Genomic DNA, 14,907 nt, shown 5'->3' with positions numbered 1-14,907 from the left:
AATGAAAAAATGAACAATGTCTAAAACACAACTGTTATTGTGAGCTGTTTCTTGCAAGTGTCCGATCCCAAATCACAACATGATACAAATCAATACACTTCGTTTATCAATATTCCCAGGCCTGTATGAATTGCTCAAAATCTTATAAAGGCCAAAACGTATTTAATAAAGCAAACATGCCTGACATGTGTTTTGAGGCTGAAGAGTTAGTGCTGAAAAGTGTTTTTCTGGTGTTTCCCTGCCAGCCTAAATGTCAAATTGCTTCAGATTTCTAAACAAGACTTGAGACTTAGCAAAGCAAAACCTTACTTTTCACCCTTCAGCTCATCTGTTTCCTCTTATGTTGCGGTGATGCTACATTAATGGTTTGTGGAATCAGTTCAAGCCAGAAGCTTTTATGTCTTGTAAATTAAATTTGATTGTCTTGAATTTTTTTCTTATTACTGCTGCATGCACAAATGAGAGATTTCTCCTCTTTTACACTAAAGGGTTTATATGGTGGTCATGTTTCACATGTATGAGAGGGCAGAGTTGGTGGGTTTGATGTACGACAATAAAAAAAGTGTTGCTCAACATGCCTTCGGTTTAAAATGCATGTGTGTGTGAACCCACGATGGAACAGACACACATTTCTTTATAATGGCACTCACTCACCATTACAGTTGAAGCCCATCTCCTTGTGGCATTTCTTAGAGCAGCCATCGCCATCCAACAGATTACTGTCATCACACTCTTCTGTCCTACAGAGAGAAAACTATCATCATCATCACCTTCATTTCCCATGTCATCTACATTTCCAACGTGTAATTAGACATGCTAAAATATCCACTCCACTGAAGTGCACAAACCCCTCTATGAGGCCATCTCCACAGTAGGACTGTCCATGGGTGTAGAGGAGAGGTGAGGAGGGATCGCTGAGGAGACCGTCTGCTTCCACTTGGATTGTGTACTGGTACTTGACTCCTTGCCTGACCGAGCTGGAGAGGAGAGGAGAGGAGAGGAGAGGAGAGGAGAGGAGAGGAGAGGAGAGGAGAGGAGAGGAGAGGAGAGGAGAGGAGAGGAGAGGAGAGGAGAGGGGGAAAATGGTTTCGTGATTGCTTAAAATTAAAAAAAAAAAAAGAAAAGAAAAAATTGGCATAATAAAATAAAAATACAAGGTTTGTTATGTTCTTCTGAGGAGTAGTAAGCAAAGATTTTACTGCTCTGTGGTACAAACTGATCATATAATCTTTACAGGCTTGTTGATCGATACCAATGACTCATTCAATACTTGACAAAATAAGGAGGAATTATTCCTGATATTGGTGCCAGTGTGGTACATAATGACCTGTTTTTCTTGTACCATTGCTTACTTTGTGCTGTGTAGAGAGGACGCCTTGTATTTGCCCCCCAACAAATCAATTCTGCATTACTCCTGAAGTATTCTGCAAGCAGTGGCTCATGGGATCGCAGCAACAAAAGTGGAACTTGCTCTCACAGTGGCTTCTAACTGTAACCTTGCAGTATCCCGTGACCTTTAAGCCCCACAGCAGGAAGTGTGTGTAACGATGATACCTTGGCTCCAGTGTCGGGACTATTGATCTGTTTTGGTGGGCTGTATCTATAAAAAGAGCCTCCTCTCTGTGCTTCTGTATCTGCCTGCTGCCAAAGTTAACCAGGAGAAGCACAAATCACTCAGTATCTGTCCGGTTTCTTCAGACTCTACAAATTTCCTTTGTTAATTATGGATCAGCGAAGGAAATGAAGAATTCCCTATTTATCTGTGTCTATACTGTATCTATACTGTATCTCTGTTTGGATATACATATATCCTCCAAACCCCTGCCACAGGCTTTCTCCCTCTTTGCTCTCAGAGGCCTCTTCATGATAATTATGGTGAGGTTTAGGTCATCTTTTCCCCTTTCCACTGTTGCACTCCGCACTTCCTCCCAAAATGCCTCATTCCCTCTTAAACTATGAACTTAATTAACAAAAATCATTAAGCAATTTAGTTTTTCAGACTGAGCTAACAGCGTGCCCCCAAGAAAACTTATTTTAAATCTTCAGGCTGGTACAAAAAAAATGTGTTTAAACTAAATAGCTACAATTACTAATTAGACTAATCACTCAATGCCAGTAGTGTAACATGAGCAACAGTTTGGAAACATTGAGTGTGGAGATGTAATCCAAGGAAAAGAGGATGTTTTGCAACACAAATAATTTTTTTAGATCCTGGTATGCTTTAAACAAGCTAGTTCGAGCGGAGCGGCAACCTCCAGAGCTGAAAAATTAAGCCGAAACATAGGTGCCAAAAATTGCAGTTCCTTGATCAGCCACTTGAGGCTGGCTCCAGAGGCGAGTCAATCCCCACAGAGCCCCCATGTTAAAATGCCCTTTGTAACAGCAGAAATAAACATATTTTCAGCCTAGTCTCTATAACAAACTTCCCCCTGCACAAGGAGTGAATTTTTTATATAACTCACCCATTTAAATGTTATTAAGGCTTAAAATTGTGCACAATTAAGGGTGTGGCTACTTTGAGTGATAGGTTGGTGCCGTCCAAGTCGCTAACATAGCAACAACGTTGGTGAAGTAACGTAACCATGGTGTAACTCCGTAGCCACAGCTGTCGTTATTTTACTGTGTTTTCAGTTCATGAAAGTTAACAGTAATGTTTGGGTCACCTAACAAAAAGTCTTTTTCAGCATTTGATTGTACTAAAAGATCCTCTAAGGAGTCGGATGTTCAGTCTTTCCGGTAAGTACTTTTTTTTTTAAGCATGGTTTTCACTAGTGAAAATTAGCTTTAGCATTATCACACTTAACCGTAGCTGTAAATGAACCACGCTAACCAAACTAACAGCTAGCGTTAGGGTTTCTTTCACCCTCTCATTTTGGTTGAGATGGTTTTGGTTAACTGTAACAACTTACCTGTCTATATTTTACGCAGGTTTAAAGTTACGCATATTTAAAGGCAGAGCCGCTTGAGTGACAGGCTGTCTGAAAGGTATCAATACAGTCTGTGAGTCAGCACCATCCTCTCATCCAAATGTGGTTATTTCTGGCTCCAAAAATTCAAGATGGCGATGGCCGAAATTCCAAACTCGAGTCTTAAAAACAGGAGACGACAAACCAATGGGTGAGGTTATGGTAGCTATGTCCATTATTTTAAACAGTCCATGGTTCGAACAAAGATTTGTGAAACCACGTCTGAGGGCTGTGTTTACAGTCATTTCAAATGGCCACTCTCATTGCTGGGCCTGACGTCAAAGAGAGGGGCGAGAGTGAATCTATGAATGAGAATAATGGTACACACTTTGGATTAGTCTTTCTTCAAAGACATTTATGGTGTTGCACTCGATTGTACACAAAAAAAGTGATGGAAAAAGTTGTGTGAAGAATGAAAAAGACAACTAGAGACAGAAGTTCAAATCCCGCATATTTTCTCTCCGCCACACCTGGTTAATGCTGCATGAAGTTGGCATGATTGTTAGTTTCAGACAAAAACTGTAGGAGGCACCACCCCTTTTCCAATGTCAGAAAGATGTAGGCGAGAGGGTTAGACATCCACTTGTCAGATGGTCAAATAGCTTCGGAAACCCCCTTCCCCCTCACCTTTCCGATGTTGGATTGGGGGGCTGTGTCCAATCATTTCTGTAACTTTCCGAACAATGTGACATTCACACCCACTTCACGCTGTGATTGGCTGGCTGTGCGAAGGTGAAAAGGAGCCAGGGTTTAAACTTCTCCCTCTAGCTCCCTTTTTTCATTCTTTACAAAAATATTTGTGGTACTTTTAGTGAATGAACGAGTGCAACACTATAAATGTAATCCAGGAGACTGTCTGAAAATGTGCGGCATTATCCCCGTATTAAAACAATATCTGCATCTCTGCAGTCCCTGTAATGGCCTTGTGTTCCCCCTTCAGACAGTGTTTCCCACTGCTGTTGGGGTTAGAGATAGTTAGGTTCAGGCAAGGTAAGGGGAAACACATATCAATGGGGAAACAGACTTTGACAGAGTGGCTGTTCCAAACAACTATAAACGTTTTTTGTCTCCAATGTGGTCGGACATAAGTCTCAGGAACTAGTTCTGATTGTTTTTGTACAGCAAACATTATTCATTCATTTGAAAATGAAAATGATTTCCTTCAACGTGCAGTGACAGACTACCTGATTAACAAAGATGTCAGTTGTGTTTTGATTATTTGAACAGTTCCTCTAGTCCTCGTCACTCAACTCTCCCTGTCTGTGTTCTCCTCAGTCAGCCTGTGCTGACCATAGTGCGAGTTCAGCAGGAGGAAACGGCTAAGGACCAGATCCAAGCAGTCACTGGTGTTTATGGCCTCTGCTGCTCACATTTTGTTTGTGGTCCAAAAGAGAAAAAAAATATGCCTCTGCTTACTTTGCTTCACCTCAGCTGTGCTGTCGTCTCCCCCTGTCCCCTCTTACCTTTTCTCACCGCTTGCTTCTCACCTACAGTATCTTAAGTTTCATTTCTTTCCCTCAAACCTCTGCTCTTCCCACATCTCTTTTGTGTCTCACATACGCTTATCTGTATCTCTTCCAATTCCCTTTGTCTCCCCCCTCTCTCCTCTTCTTTTTCATCTTCTCCACTCTCTATTATCCCGCCCTCCCTTGCTCCCTCTCCCTTCTTTTCCAAACTCATTGCTCTCAAACACTCTCTTCTCCTCACATCAACCCCTCTCTGCCCTCCACAGTCCCACATAACTCAATTCCCACTGGTTCTTACATCTTTTTGCACTTAGACACAGCTTGTGTAACGTAGGAGACGTGTTCCCTGAAAAATAAACTGTTTTTTGAAGCTGTGTCCACCTAACATCCGCCCTGCTTTGTAAAATAGCAACAGCTTCTCAGCTATTGAGAGTGCCCCAACATTTGAAATCAAGCCCCAAATCATCTTCAATCATGTGACACAACTGTCATATCCTGGCAGCTATTTAGGAAGGTAAAAAAAAACTGGCTTGTGGCTTTACATTTAGATTCCGGTAATCATTTGGACACCCCAGAATACGAGATGGGACACTGTACAAACTGATTCGACTTAGCCCCGAAATGTCAGCATGCTTTTGATTGAGTATATGCTTGTTGAAACAGATTTGGATCAGTAGCCATAGCTCGGCATCCCCATGTTGGAAACATTTGCGTTCGGAGCTTTTCAAACAGAACCAGACCCAAACACTTTTGAGAGACAGATAACTGTGGATTAGCAGATCTGAGGACACACACACACACACAGACACAGAGGTTTGCTGTGGGACTTTAAGTCCATATTAGCCCCTAAGTTACTTTTTTTTTTTACCCTCAGTCTTATTTTCCTCTGAGCTGCTGATGTCTGCAAAGGCCGTGTGTGTGTCTGCATGTGTTGGTGTGCGTATGTACCCAACATTAGCGGTTGGCACAGCCTCCAGTCAACAGTTATAAATATTCATCTACACCTGAGAGAAAACCAGACTCGGGAACTTGCCTCAGGTGGAGTCTTGGGTATTTTCGGGTGGTTTGGACAGAAAATCAACACACCTGTCAATTCCCATTACGCACTGTGGTTGCCTGTACCTGTTCAGGTTATTCTCCAGCTGGGATCACTATTACAATGTGCGGCATGACTTTAAAGGCCTGAGAGTAAATCAATGAAATTTGCTGTTAATGCAAAATAAAAACTTTTTACCTCACAGTTCACTGAGCCTTAACTGAAGTAAAAGCAAATAAATAAAAGATTTAGCCTCAACAAACATGTGACAACATCCAGCATCTACCTGTCAGTGAACGTCTGCTGGGTCTGAGGTGAGGGGGACTTGCTGGTGAAGGCCGGCTGCCGCTGAATCCTGTACAGCAGAGGCTGGCAGCCGGAGCACAGAGGGCTGCCGGAGCCTGAGGACAACATGGCAGCATCGATCTCCATCTTCTCATCGAAGGTGCAGAGTTTTATGGCGGCGACGGCGGTGTTGTGGGTGTCTAGGCGCAAGGTGAAGGGCATGTCGCAGAAGACATGCTGGGGTCCGAGGTTGATGCTTTTCCCTGTGTCGGTTATCAGCTCTATGTTGGCTATGGCTGGGTTGCCTGTGACAAGGTAATACAGACAGATTGGCTTAATATGTCAGCTGTTCCACACTTAGAGTAGCAACGGTTACATCTGGAGGCCAGGACTTTGGAAGTAAAAGTCTCATTCATGTATTCATGGACAATAGTATCTGACTACTGGTTTTCTAGCCTTTCTCTCCTGGCTCAAAATAGAGTACAATAAGCAAATGCTTGAAATCATATAAGACACATATTATGCTCATTTTCAGATTCATACTTGTATTATGGTCTCTACTTGAACATGTTGACATGCTTTAATGTTTATAAAACACTTCCTTTTCCTCCTACTGTATGTGCTGGAACACCTGTATTCACCCTCTGTTTGAAACACTCCCTTTTAGCAACTGTCCCTGAAAAGCCCAGTCTGCTCTGAATGGTCAATGTCATTCGGGTTTTCTCTATCTCTGTGTCTCTGCACTGTCATTGCAGCCGGAGAATGACCGCAGTGGAGTACACCAGCACTTGTAGCATGAAAAAAACAGCAGGAACATAATCAGAAGTCGGGGTGAAATTAACAACACAGGCAACCAATTTTACATTTTTCCCTGACTCTGGCATGCAGCTACATGCAGCAGTATAGGCTACATCATGTAAACACTTGCAGTAGCGTGCCCTGGGCAGATGACCATATATAAAAATCTGTCACGCACTGACATAAGCTTGTCACAAAAGTAGAAAAAAATGACTGGAAACAGAGTATTCAGAACAATCTGAAGCCTAACATTTTTATACACAGGGAATACTTTTACATTGGAAACTTTGGCCACATTTATCATGAAGATCAAACACTGTAACTCTATAAATTCAACAAAGAAAACAAGGAAAAGCATAATAGGTTCCCTCCAAAGGTTAAAAACTGTATATATATATATATATATATATATATATATGAACTGCCAGATGTGAGTGCCAAGAAACATTTCAAACATCTCCATAAGCAGCAAATTTCATACTAAGGGGGAGCTCAGTAGCTCAGTGGGTCCTTGCCACAGCAGCTGCAGGCTTGATTTCAGCCTATGTCACCTCACCCCCCATGCTTAATCAGTCCTATCCTAGACCAGACCTATACATGCATTAAATGGAGAGATGTCAGGGCTTGGGAGCACCAGTCCACGCTCCATACTTGGTCCATATGGGGACTTGAACCAGCTTCCCACGCCAAGTCCGTATGGTCCGAGCTATTGCCACCAAAAATGTTTTGAACAGTAGTGTTATCTGACATATCTGACAAACCGATGGTATTAAGTTGTTACTTACTTGAAGAGATGTAGGTGACCCAGAGGGTAAGCACGTGTGGGACAATAGGGTGGAGGAACCTTAGTGTGAGGGTGCAGCCCTCTGTGTCGGGACATGGTGAGGTCACATTAGTGTCGTAAAGGCTGAGCTCAGGACTCCAGGCCTGGAGGCTGGGATCACAGGGCTGCTCCACATCAGGTGGGCCTGGGGATAAATGACATCACACACACACACACACACACACACACACACACACACACACACACACACACACATTTGTATTCATTTGTATTCTCAATGATTCATCCATTGCATTACTCTAAAGCTGGGAACACACCATGTGTAGCTCAATCATAATCCTGATTCAGCTATGGCCATCATTATAAAGTTTGGTGAGCCTGCAGAGTCCCCCACAGAGTAGAAGAACTAACCACTGACAGTGACAGATTGATTTATTCAGACATTAATATGAACCCTTCTCTCACCCAGTTGGTTTAACACACTGGACTTGCTTTTCCTTGTAAACCTGCTGTGTAAATCTGACAAGAATTTGTGTGGAACATCCTCTCCTCCTGAGTGAAGCTGCTCTTTGCCCAGCGGTAAAGGACTGTGGTTGGACTGTAAAGGGTAAGGCATGAGTCTGAATAACTGTGTTACTGGCAGTGAGTGCATGTTTTTTCCACATGTATGCAACGAGGATAGGGGTTGTGTGTATGTGTGGCAGTCTAACATTAACCTGTGTACATTTGTGACTCATGAATAACTCTGACTTGCTACCTGTCTAACGTATCTTTCATTACACTTTTTGATAAATCTAGAAACACATTTGTTTATGTCAAAGTATTTACCACATATCGCATGGCTGTATTGCTGGACCTGAAAACATATTTTTCCAATCAGCTTTATACTATAAATGAGGGGATTCAACGTTAACACACAACCTTCTGTCAAAGTTTGGACACTTTTGGTTATTTCAACTGAGAAATATCTGTATTTCATGTCTGCCAGTGCTCTTCTTGCTGGTTTGAAGTAGCTCAGTTCAAAAAAGGTGAGTTTTTTTTTTTTTAAAGATTATTTTTTGGGGCTTTATGCCTTTAATATATAGGACAGTGTGAAATGGGGAGACAGAGAGAGTGGGGGGACGACATGCAGCAAAGGGTTGCAAGCCGGAGTCAAACTTGCGACCGCTGCAGCAAGGCATCACATCTATACATAGGGCGCCTGTCTGTTATTTATTGTGACGTGTGCTGCTGACCTCTTGGCCAGGTCCCCCTTGTAAAAGAGATCTCGATCTCAATGGGTCTTTTACCTGGTTAAATAAAGGTTAAATAAAATAAAAACTATCCACTAAGCTACCAACGCCCCAAAGGTGATTTTTTTTTTTTTTTTTCACCCAACAAAATTTAGTATTATTTGAATATGACAGCTGTGGGGTGGCCTTATGTTGCTAGGTAGATGCCACTGTGAATCAAATCTGATCGTACCCACACAGTCCTGATGACGCAGGTTGCTTAAGTTTTAATAAATAATACCTTGAGTGAGGTATTTTACTCTAAAATGTTTTTCATGTTTTGTCCACCTCTATGTAACAGTGACCAGTTTAACCCATTTCCCTATATTACTTTTAATAACTGCCAGCAAACTCATTCTCATTAGAAACAAGAGAGAGCAGAATTTCCCAGGTGAGAAAGAGTCATGCCCCCGTATTTAAATCATGGCCCACATTCAAAAATGCAGCAGTAACTCTATTGCACCAGGCAAAATGAGTTGTTAATTGTTACAGTGTTAGTGATTAACACAATGGAATCACTTTACGCTAGTTTTATTATCAGCTGTGTCCCAAAAAGCCACATAAAATCAGGATGTTAATGAGGTGTTACATATTTCACACCCGCTGTGATCAGCCATCTGTGGAAGCTCAAGGGGTCGCCAAACTGTCAGAAAGACAAAGAACGCCAAGTAAATAAATTCAAGACTGGTCTAAATAGGCATAAAATTACCCAATAACTGTAAATTCTGTGGGCTGCTGAAGTTTCTTAGCACCCTAAATTTTCAGAACGTTTGGAGTACTAGACATGTTGATAAAATGTAGATTATAATACATGGTCATGAGTCTGAAAATACACTCCCTGCACAGGATCAATCATTTCTCCTTTACGTCTAGCTGCACAGAAATATGGAAGAAGCCCATCCTACCCACTGCTAAACAAATTTGCTTGTTAATTTCTTCTATTAAGTTCAGAAAACGTCACTTTTTTGGTGCAGTTAAAGGAGCTGTATACGACATTCGCAGCGTTTCCATGATTCAGTGTCTGATTCAGGTTGTCTGCACATGGCTCTCATAATGGAGGTGTCTGAGTTTGCAGCCAGCAGCTAACGGTGCTAACAGCGTGAACAAGGTTAACAACGGCAACAGCAACAGACAGAGCTAACAGTGTAGAGTAGGGGGCGTTGCGCTTCTGCCGAATCTGGGTTAAGGTAGCGATTAGCTAGCTAGTGGGATGCGCACTTTTTTTTCCCCACATCTGTTTCAAACTGGAGGGACATGCTTTAAAAAAAAAATACTGCAACCAGAGAGGCAGAAGCTCGGACTACAACACACTCAGAGGTAGCATGACTTAATTCTCTGCTCAGGACGTCATTACTCCACTATATCTTTACATAATAAAGAAGTGTTTGCTGCATTATTAATGCTCTGAATGCTGTATACAGTACCTTTAACACACCAAACTGTTTGCTAACATGTTTGCAGTAATGACTTTAGAAGGTGATAATATGTTAAGTGTTTATTTCTGGTTCCACGGCCCCCATGTGGCCAAAATTTGCATTAATGCAGCTTTAAGATTTAAAAGGCATGATCAACCATATGAATTGTTGTGAATTGTTTGCATCCCTAAATTGTTAGAAGTATTTTGTTAATGAAAAAAGCTGGAGGAGAATAGTCATAGATTTTTATCAAATTATTGTATCACCAGCACGGCACTGTATGTTCTGTATGACATAAAGTAATGAGCTATAATGAGCTAGGACAACAATTTCCATACAGTGAAATATAACAAATGGAAATCATTACAATCCTTACAAACCTTCAGTTGTCTGTATACTGTATACAGTATATTAATACAAACTAACAGTGTACATACATGAACTCCTTCTGCATAGCCTCTTGTAGAACCCAAAGCACACATACCACATTGTCATCACATTGTTTTACTCTTGTACTTATTTTCTGATGTTAATGTATTCTTATTATATTCTTGTGGCGGTTAGAGTTAGGGTTATATTTCTTTACAAATTTAAAGTTTAAGCATTGACTTAGTTCTTCTGGTTTTCTGCAAACTAAACACTCCCCATTTTCATATTTTGCTATTGTTATGTTTAATACTTTTAATATTTTTGATGTCCTTTCTTCTTCTTTATTACTTAATTTATATAGACTATTACTTTACTGTAGCCACAACTCATTTTCTTCACAAGTATTATGCATTTCCATCTTTATTCGGCTTAGAAATGTGATATTAGATTTTCGTTACTCCTGTACAGGTATGGACTTTTCTACCCGTCATCCCCTCCTTCTACTCTCTGCAAATTGCAATCCAGTGAACACCATGATGCACCTAGTTTCTCATTTTGAATTATAAACAACTTTAATGCTTGGCGCAGCACATAAACTAATGCAATCCTTCTCAACAGGAGAACAGGCTCCTGTATCAGGCTGAGGTGTTTTCTCTCAGCCTGAAAACTCAGACCAGTCCAGATTGTGGCACAGGAAGCATTTTCAGGAGATGTAAAAGGATAATCTTGCCAACAATTCCAAGCAACAGTGTTTTGCCATTAAACTTGTGTTTTGTGTTGCCAGCCATGATATCCGCATTGAATTTGTCCAATTTCCCCTCTCCCTTTCCCCTGCTGAAGGCGATATTGCCCATCTCCGTTGGCTGACAAAGTGACCCCGCGCATCATCGTCTTTATAAGTGGGAAAGAGTGAAAAGGGAGCCAGGGTAGCCAGCAGACTGGCTGTCTCCTCAGCTGTGTGCATACCACTGTTTAGAGTAAGACTGTAATTGACTCTTTATCATCATTATGATCCCGCAGCGAAAGAGAGGGAGCCGTAATCCCCCCTGTTCCTCCTCGCCGCTTGTTTTCAAAGCATAAATTCCAGCAGAGGATTTCCACATATTTGGGTAGAGTTTCCACGGAAGAAAAGGAAAGTGTTATTGTGTTCTTGAGGTATTTCGTTCTTTCTATCTGTACATCAACTTTCTTTCTCTTTGCTTGCTTGTTTGCTTCCTTGTGTTCCTTTTTTCTCCCTTGTTTCTTTCCCTTCACCCTACATGTCCTGCCAAAGGAAACCAGGCTTCTGCAGAAATTATGATTGGAATAACAAGGACCATGTGCTTACATGAAGCGTAATGTTTCAAAGTACAGTGCTACAAGATACACTTTTTTTGGCCTTTTTGTTTATGACGGAGGTTCAATGTTTGAACAGCACCCAAACATTACCCAGAGTAGACGGTTTGCCTAATAATCCTTGTTCTCGCTTTGGCTAAAACAAGACAGAGACAGAGAGAGGTCTGTAGCTGAGGGCAATTATCATTTAATGATTTTCTGCTTTTTCCTCTTCCAGGAGCCATTAGCCTTGCACGCACCTGAAATTTACAGGGAAGAGACGTGTGTGTGTGTGTGTGTGTGTGGGGACGGGAGGGGGTTGATCTACTCTGTGGAAACAAGAGACAGAAGTAGAACTCAAGGACACAAACTTAAACCTGAAACCGCCACATTCCTCACTGTCAATAATCATTGACAGAGAAGAGGGTATCAGACGAAGCACTCAACTTAGTCAGCCGTGGATTTTAGGAGGAAAGACGGGTAATCAACAATTTGCCTCCTTACCACTAGCGGGTTGTATTTCAACTTGGCCATTGTTTATTTTAATGGATTCCAGTGGTAGAGAAATAATCTATTTGGATCAAGTAATTCATCACTGACAGACACCCTCTGTCTGTGTATCATCCGATCTATCAATTATTCCATCTAATCTAGCAAAGGAAAAACACAAGAACAAGTCAACATTTTCCTTCTTGGGGGGTTTTGTCAGTTTGAAAAAGGAAAATGATTGCATTTTTTTTCTTGTTTTTATCTTGCAGCGGGTTACTGTGCGCTTCAGTCCTGTGTTTATAACAGGCTACAGTCCATCTGTCATCCCTGATGAACCTGGTTATTATCTCTTATTAAATTTTCCAACATTTTTTTTCAAATTCTTTAAAGTTTGCCTCAATTTTCTATTTAAAATATGCTTTCTTTGAATCTGTGTGCTCCTGCGAATTAAGTGCCTGCTGCAGATCAGACTGCGCATGCCCACAAAGGAGAAACGGTACAACATAAAAACAGAATTAAGACTTGTTCTTTGGTTTTGGTTTCTCTGTTTATTAGATTACCCATTCAAGACGAAAAACAAGAAAACATGCAGTCTTTTTTTTAAATTTTTTTAAAGCCTATAAAACCCAAAAAACAAAATATTGACTCGTTCTTTTGTTTTTAGTTTGCCAGATAAAATGGAATAACTGAATGATCGGATGATACACGGACCACCCTCGACTCAAAGTGTTGACAATTTAGTTGTGGCTTTACATGCAGCTCCAACAACCTCTCGCATTGTGTTCTGTTTATATTCACATTGATTTGAAAAAGGGGTGCATGTACAGTATGTTGCAACAAGAAAAGGGTGACTATTCTGAACACTGTTCTGTTTTTTTGTTGGTCAGAAATATATAAATATTCATCCTTCTTTTACACACACACACACAAACACCCACACACACACACACACACACACACACACACACACACACACACACACACACACTGTTTTGTGACTGACCAACTGCCTCCTCGGGTGTCCAGTAGCCTGACGTGTCACAGATGCGGGGTGAGGTAGCCTCAGAGGCGTACTGGTGGAAAACACCGTCTTTCTCACAGTCTCCACAGTTGATACCAGACACATGGAAGGAGGAGCTGGGACAAAAGGAAACAGAGTTTCTTAATATGAAATATTTCATTTTGTTTGTCACCTGTTACAACAAGGCAAATGTGTCTTTTTTAAGACCAGACATTTGTTTTGTTTTTTTATGGAAGCTGAAAGCAGCTGTGCTTGGGATTATATATCTCAATGCTGTTATCTCGAGATCATAAGTTAATTATTTCATCATCTCGAAATAACGAAGCTTGTTTTCTCACAATATGGAGTTCATTTATGTCAATTCCCAAGAAAACGAAAGGCAAATTTCTCAAGAACACACAATAATTTGTAACTAAAAACAACTTTCGCTTTCTCAGGAATACTGGATAATTATGGAGAACTAGAAAATGAGTGTCTGGTTTATTTGATCACACCTGACATCAGCCTTCAAAGTCACTGTCATGACAGTTGGTGAGGATTCATAACGAAGTAATAACTCTGCCTGTGTTGGACCTTGATTGAAGTAAAGTCTGATGCATTGGTCAATAATGCAAACTCCTTGAAATGACATTTTCAGCAAAATCAGTTGCTACACTTGACAAGACACCGTTCATGTATGCTGGCGTGGCACTCCTGATCTCTGATAAACGTTTTAAGTTTTGCAATAAGTTAATTTAAGATTGTCTTGTTATATCAAGATAATAAAGCTCATTTTCTCAAGATAACAGATAATTATCTTAAGATAATGACATAAAAAAAACCATTGCAAGCACAGCCTTTCTCAGCTTCAGTAGTTTTTTACTTTAAATCGACAATGGCAGAAAGCTGAAGGATACCAAGACCAGGGCAGACAGGCAAAAGTAAAAGGAATGAGTTGCAGTACAAGGTCAAAAATTACTCTTTTGTTGACTTGAGCTGTCTTGAAGAGTTAAATAATTAGGATTAGGAACCCATAAAATCATACCTCTGATAAAGTGGGCCCCTTATAGGAGGCAGCCAATAGATAGAGACTGAATCCGGACTTTGGTCTGTCACTATGGCAGCCAGAGGGATGGGGGCAGGTTGCTGGTCCGTCAGCCACTTCTGGTAGACCAAGTCAAGGTAACAGTGCATCCGGGCCACTTGGTTGGGAGTGAAATGGTTGGTGCAGTTGTCATCTGATGTGATGCAATGAAAGGAAAAAGCCCAGGTTAGAGTCGCAGATCATGTTCAAACACTAGCTTTCATCTAACTTCCTTGTTAATCACATGGTTAGAAATAATTAGGTTTATTGCAGACATCTGAGAGGAGGGTCAGGGTTAGGGTTAGAGGAGCTGAGATAACACCCTGTAAATGCAACAGCAATGTCCTTTATAAACCTTTAGGAGAGCATTAAAGGAAATCTGAGTTTATCAGGCAACACTCAGATCTAATGCTGTAGCTCAGGGGTTATTTTGGATGAAAATTACCATAATGATCATATCATTCTGCTCTAAAGATACATTGACAAATGGGTGATTTAGGGACAGGTTGTCTTGAGCAAAAACTGTCATTCAGATGACAAATATATCTGCATATAAATGCAGATTCTGTACGCAACAGAAACACATTTTGGTATCTGAAGCGTCTGGTTTTCGTTTGTAGTCTGTAGTCT

The 14,907-nt window shown here is 41.0% G+C and overlaps 1 protein-coding gene across 1 annotated transcript in view; it reads right to left on the bottom strand.

The window, feature by feature from the left end:
• pappa2 (pappalysin 2) overlaps positions 1-14,907 on the bottom strand; it is a gene marked incomplete at its 3' end in the record, with an annotated part of 107,134 nt that overhangs the window by 57,113 nt on the left and 35,114 nt on the right. Inside the window, exons 8-13 of the mRNA XM_050074589.1 lie at positions 14,239-14,431; positions 13,197-13,330; positions 7,337-7,519; positions 5,755-6,058; positions 849-977; positions 655-740 (exon numbers count right to left, since the gene is read on the bottom strand). Coding sequence (XP_049930546.1) covers positions 655-740; positions 849-977; positions 5,755-6,058; positions 7,337-7,519; positions 13,197-13,330; positions 14,239-14,431 — 1,029 coding nt within the window. The remainder of the gene's footprint in view (positions 1-654; positions 741-848; positions 978-5,754; positions 6,059-7,336; positions 7,520-13,196; positions 13,331-14,238; positions 14,432-14,907) is intronic.

This window comes from Epinephelus moara, chromosome 21 (assembly GCF_006386435.1).
Source record: "Epinephelus moara isolate mb chromosome 21, YSFRI_EMoa_1.0, whole genome shotgun sequence".
NCBI classification, from domain to species: domain Eukaryota; kingdom Metazoa; phylum Chordata; class Actinopteri; order Perciformes; family Serranidae; genus Epinephelus; species Epinephelus moara.
This window is presented reverse-complemented; position numbering and strand designations above follow the sequence as displayed.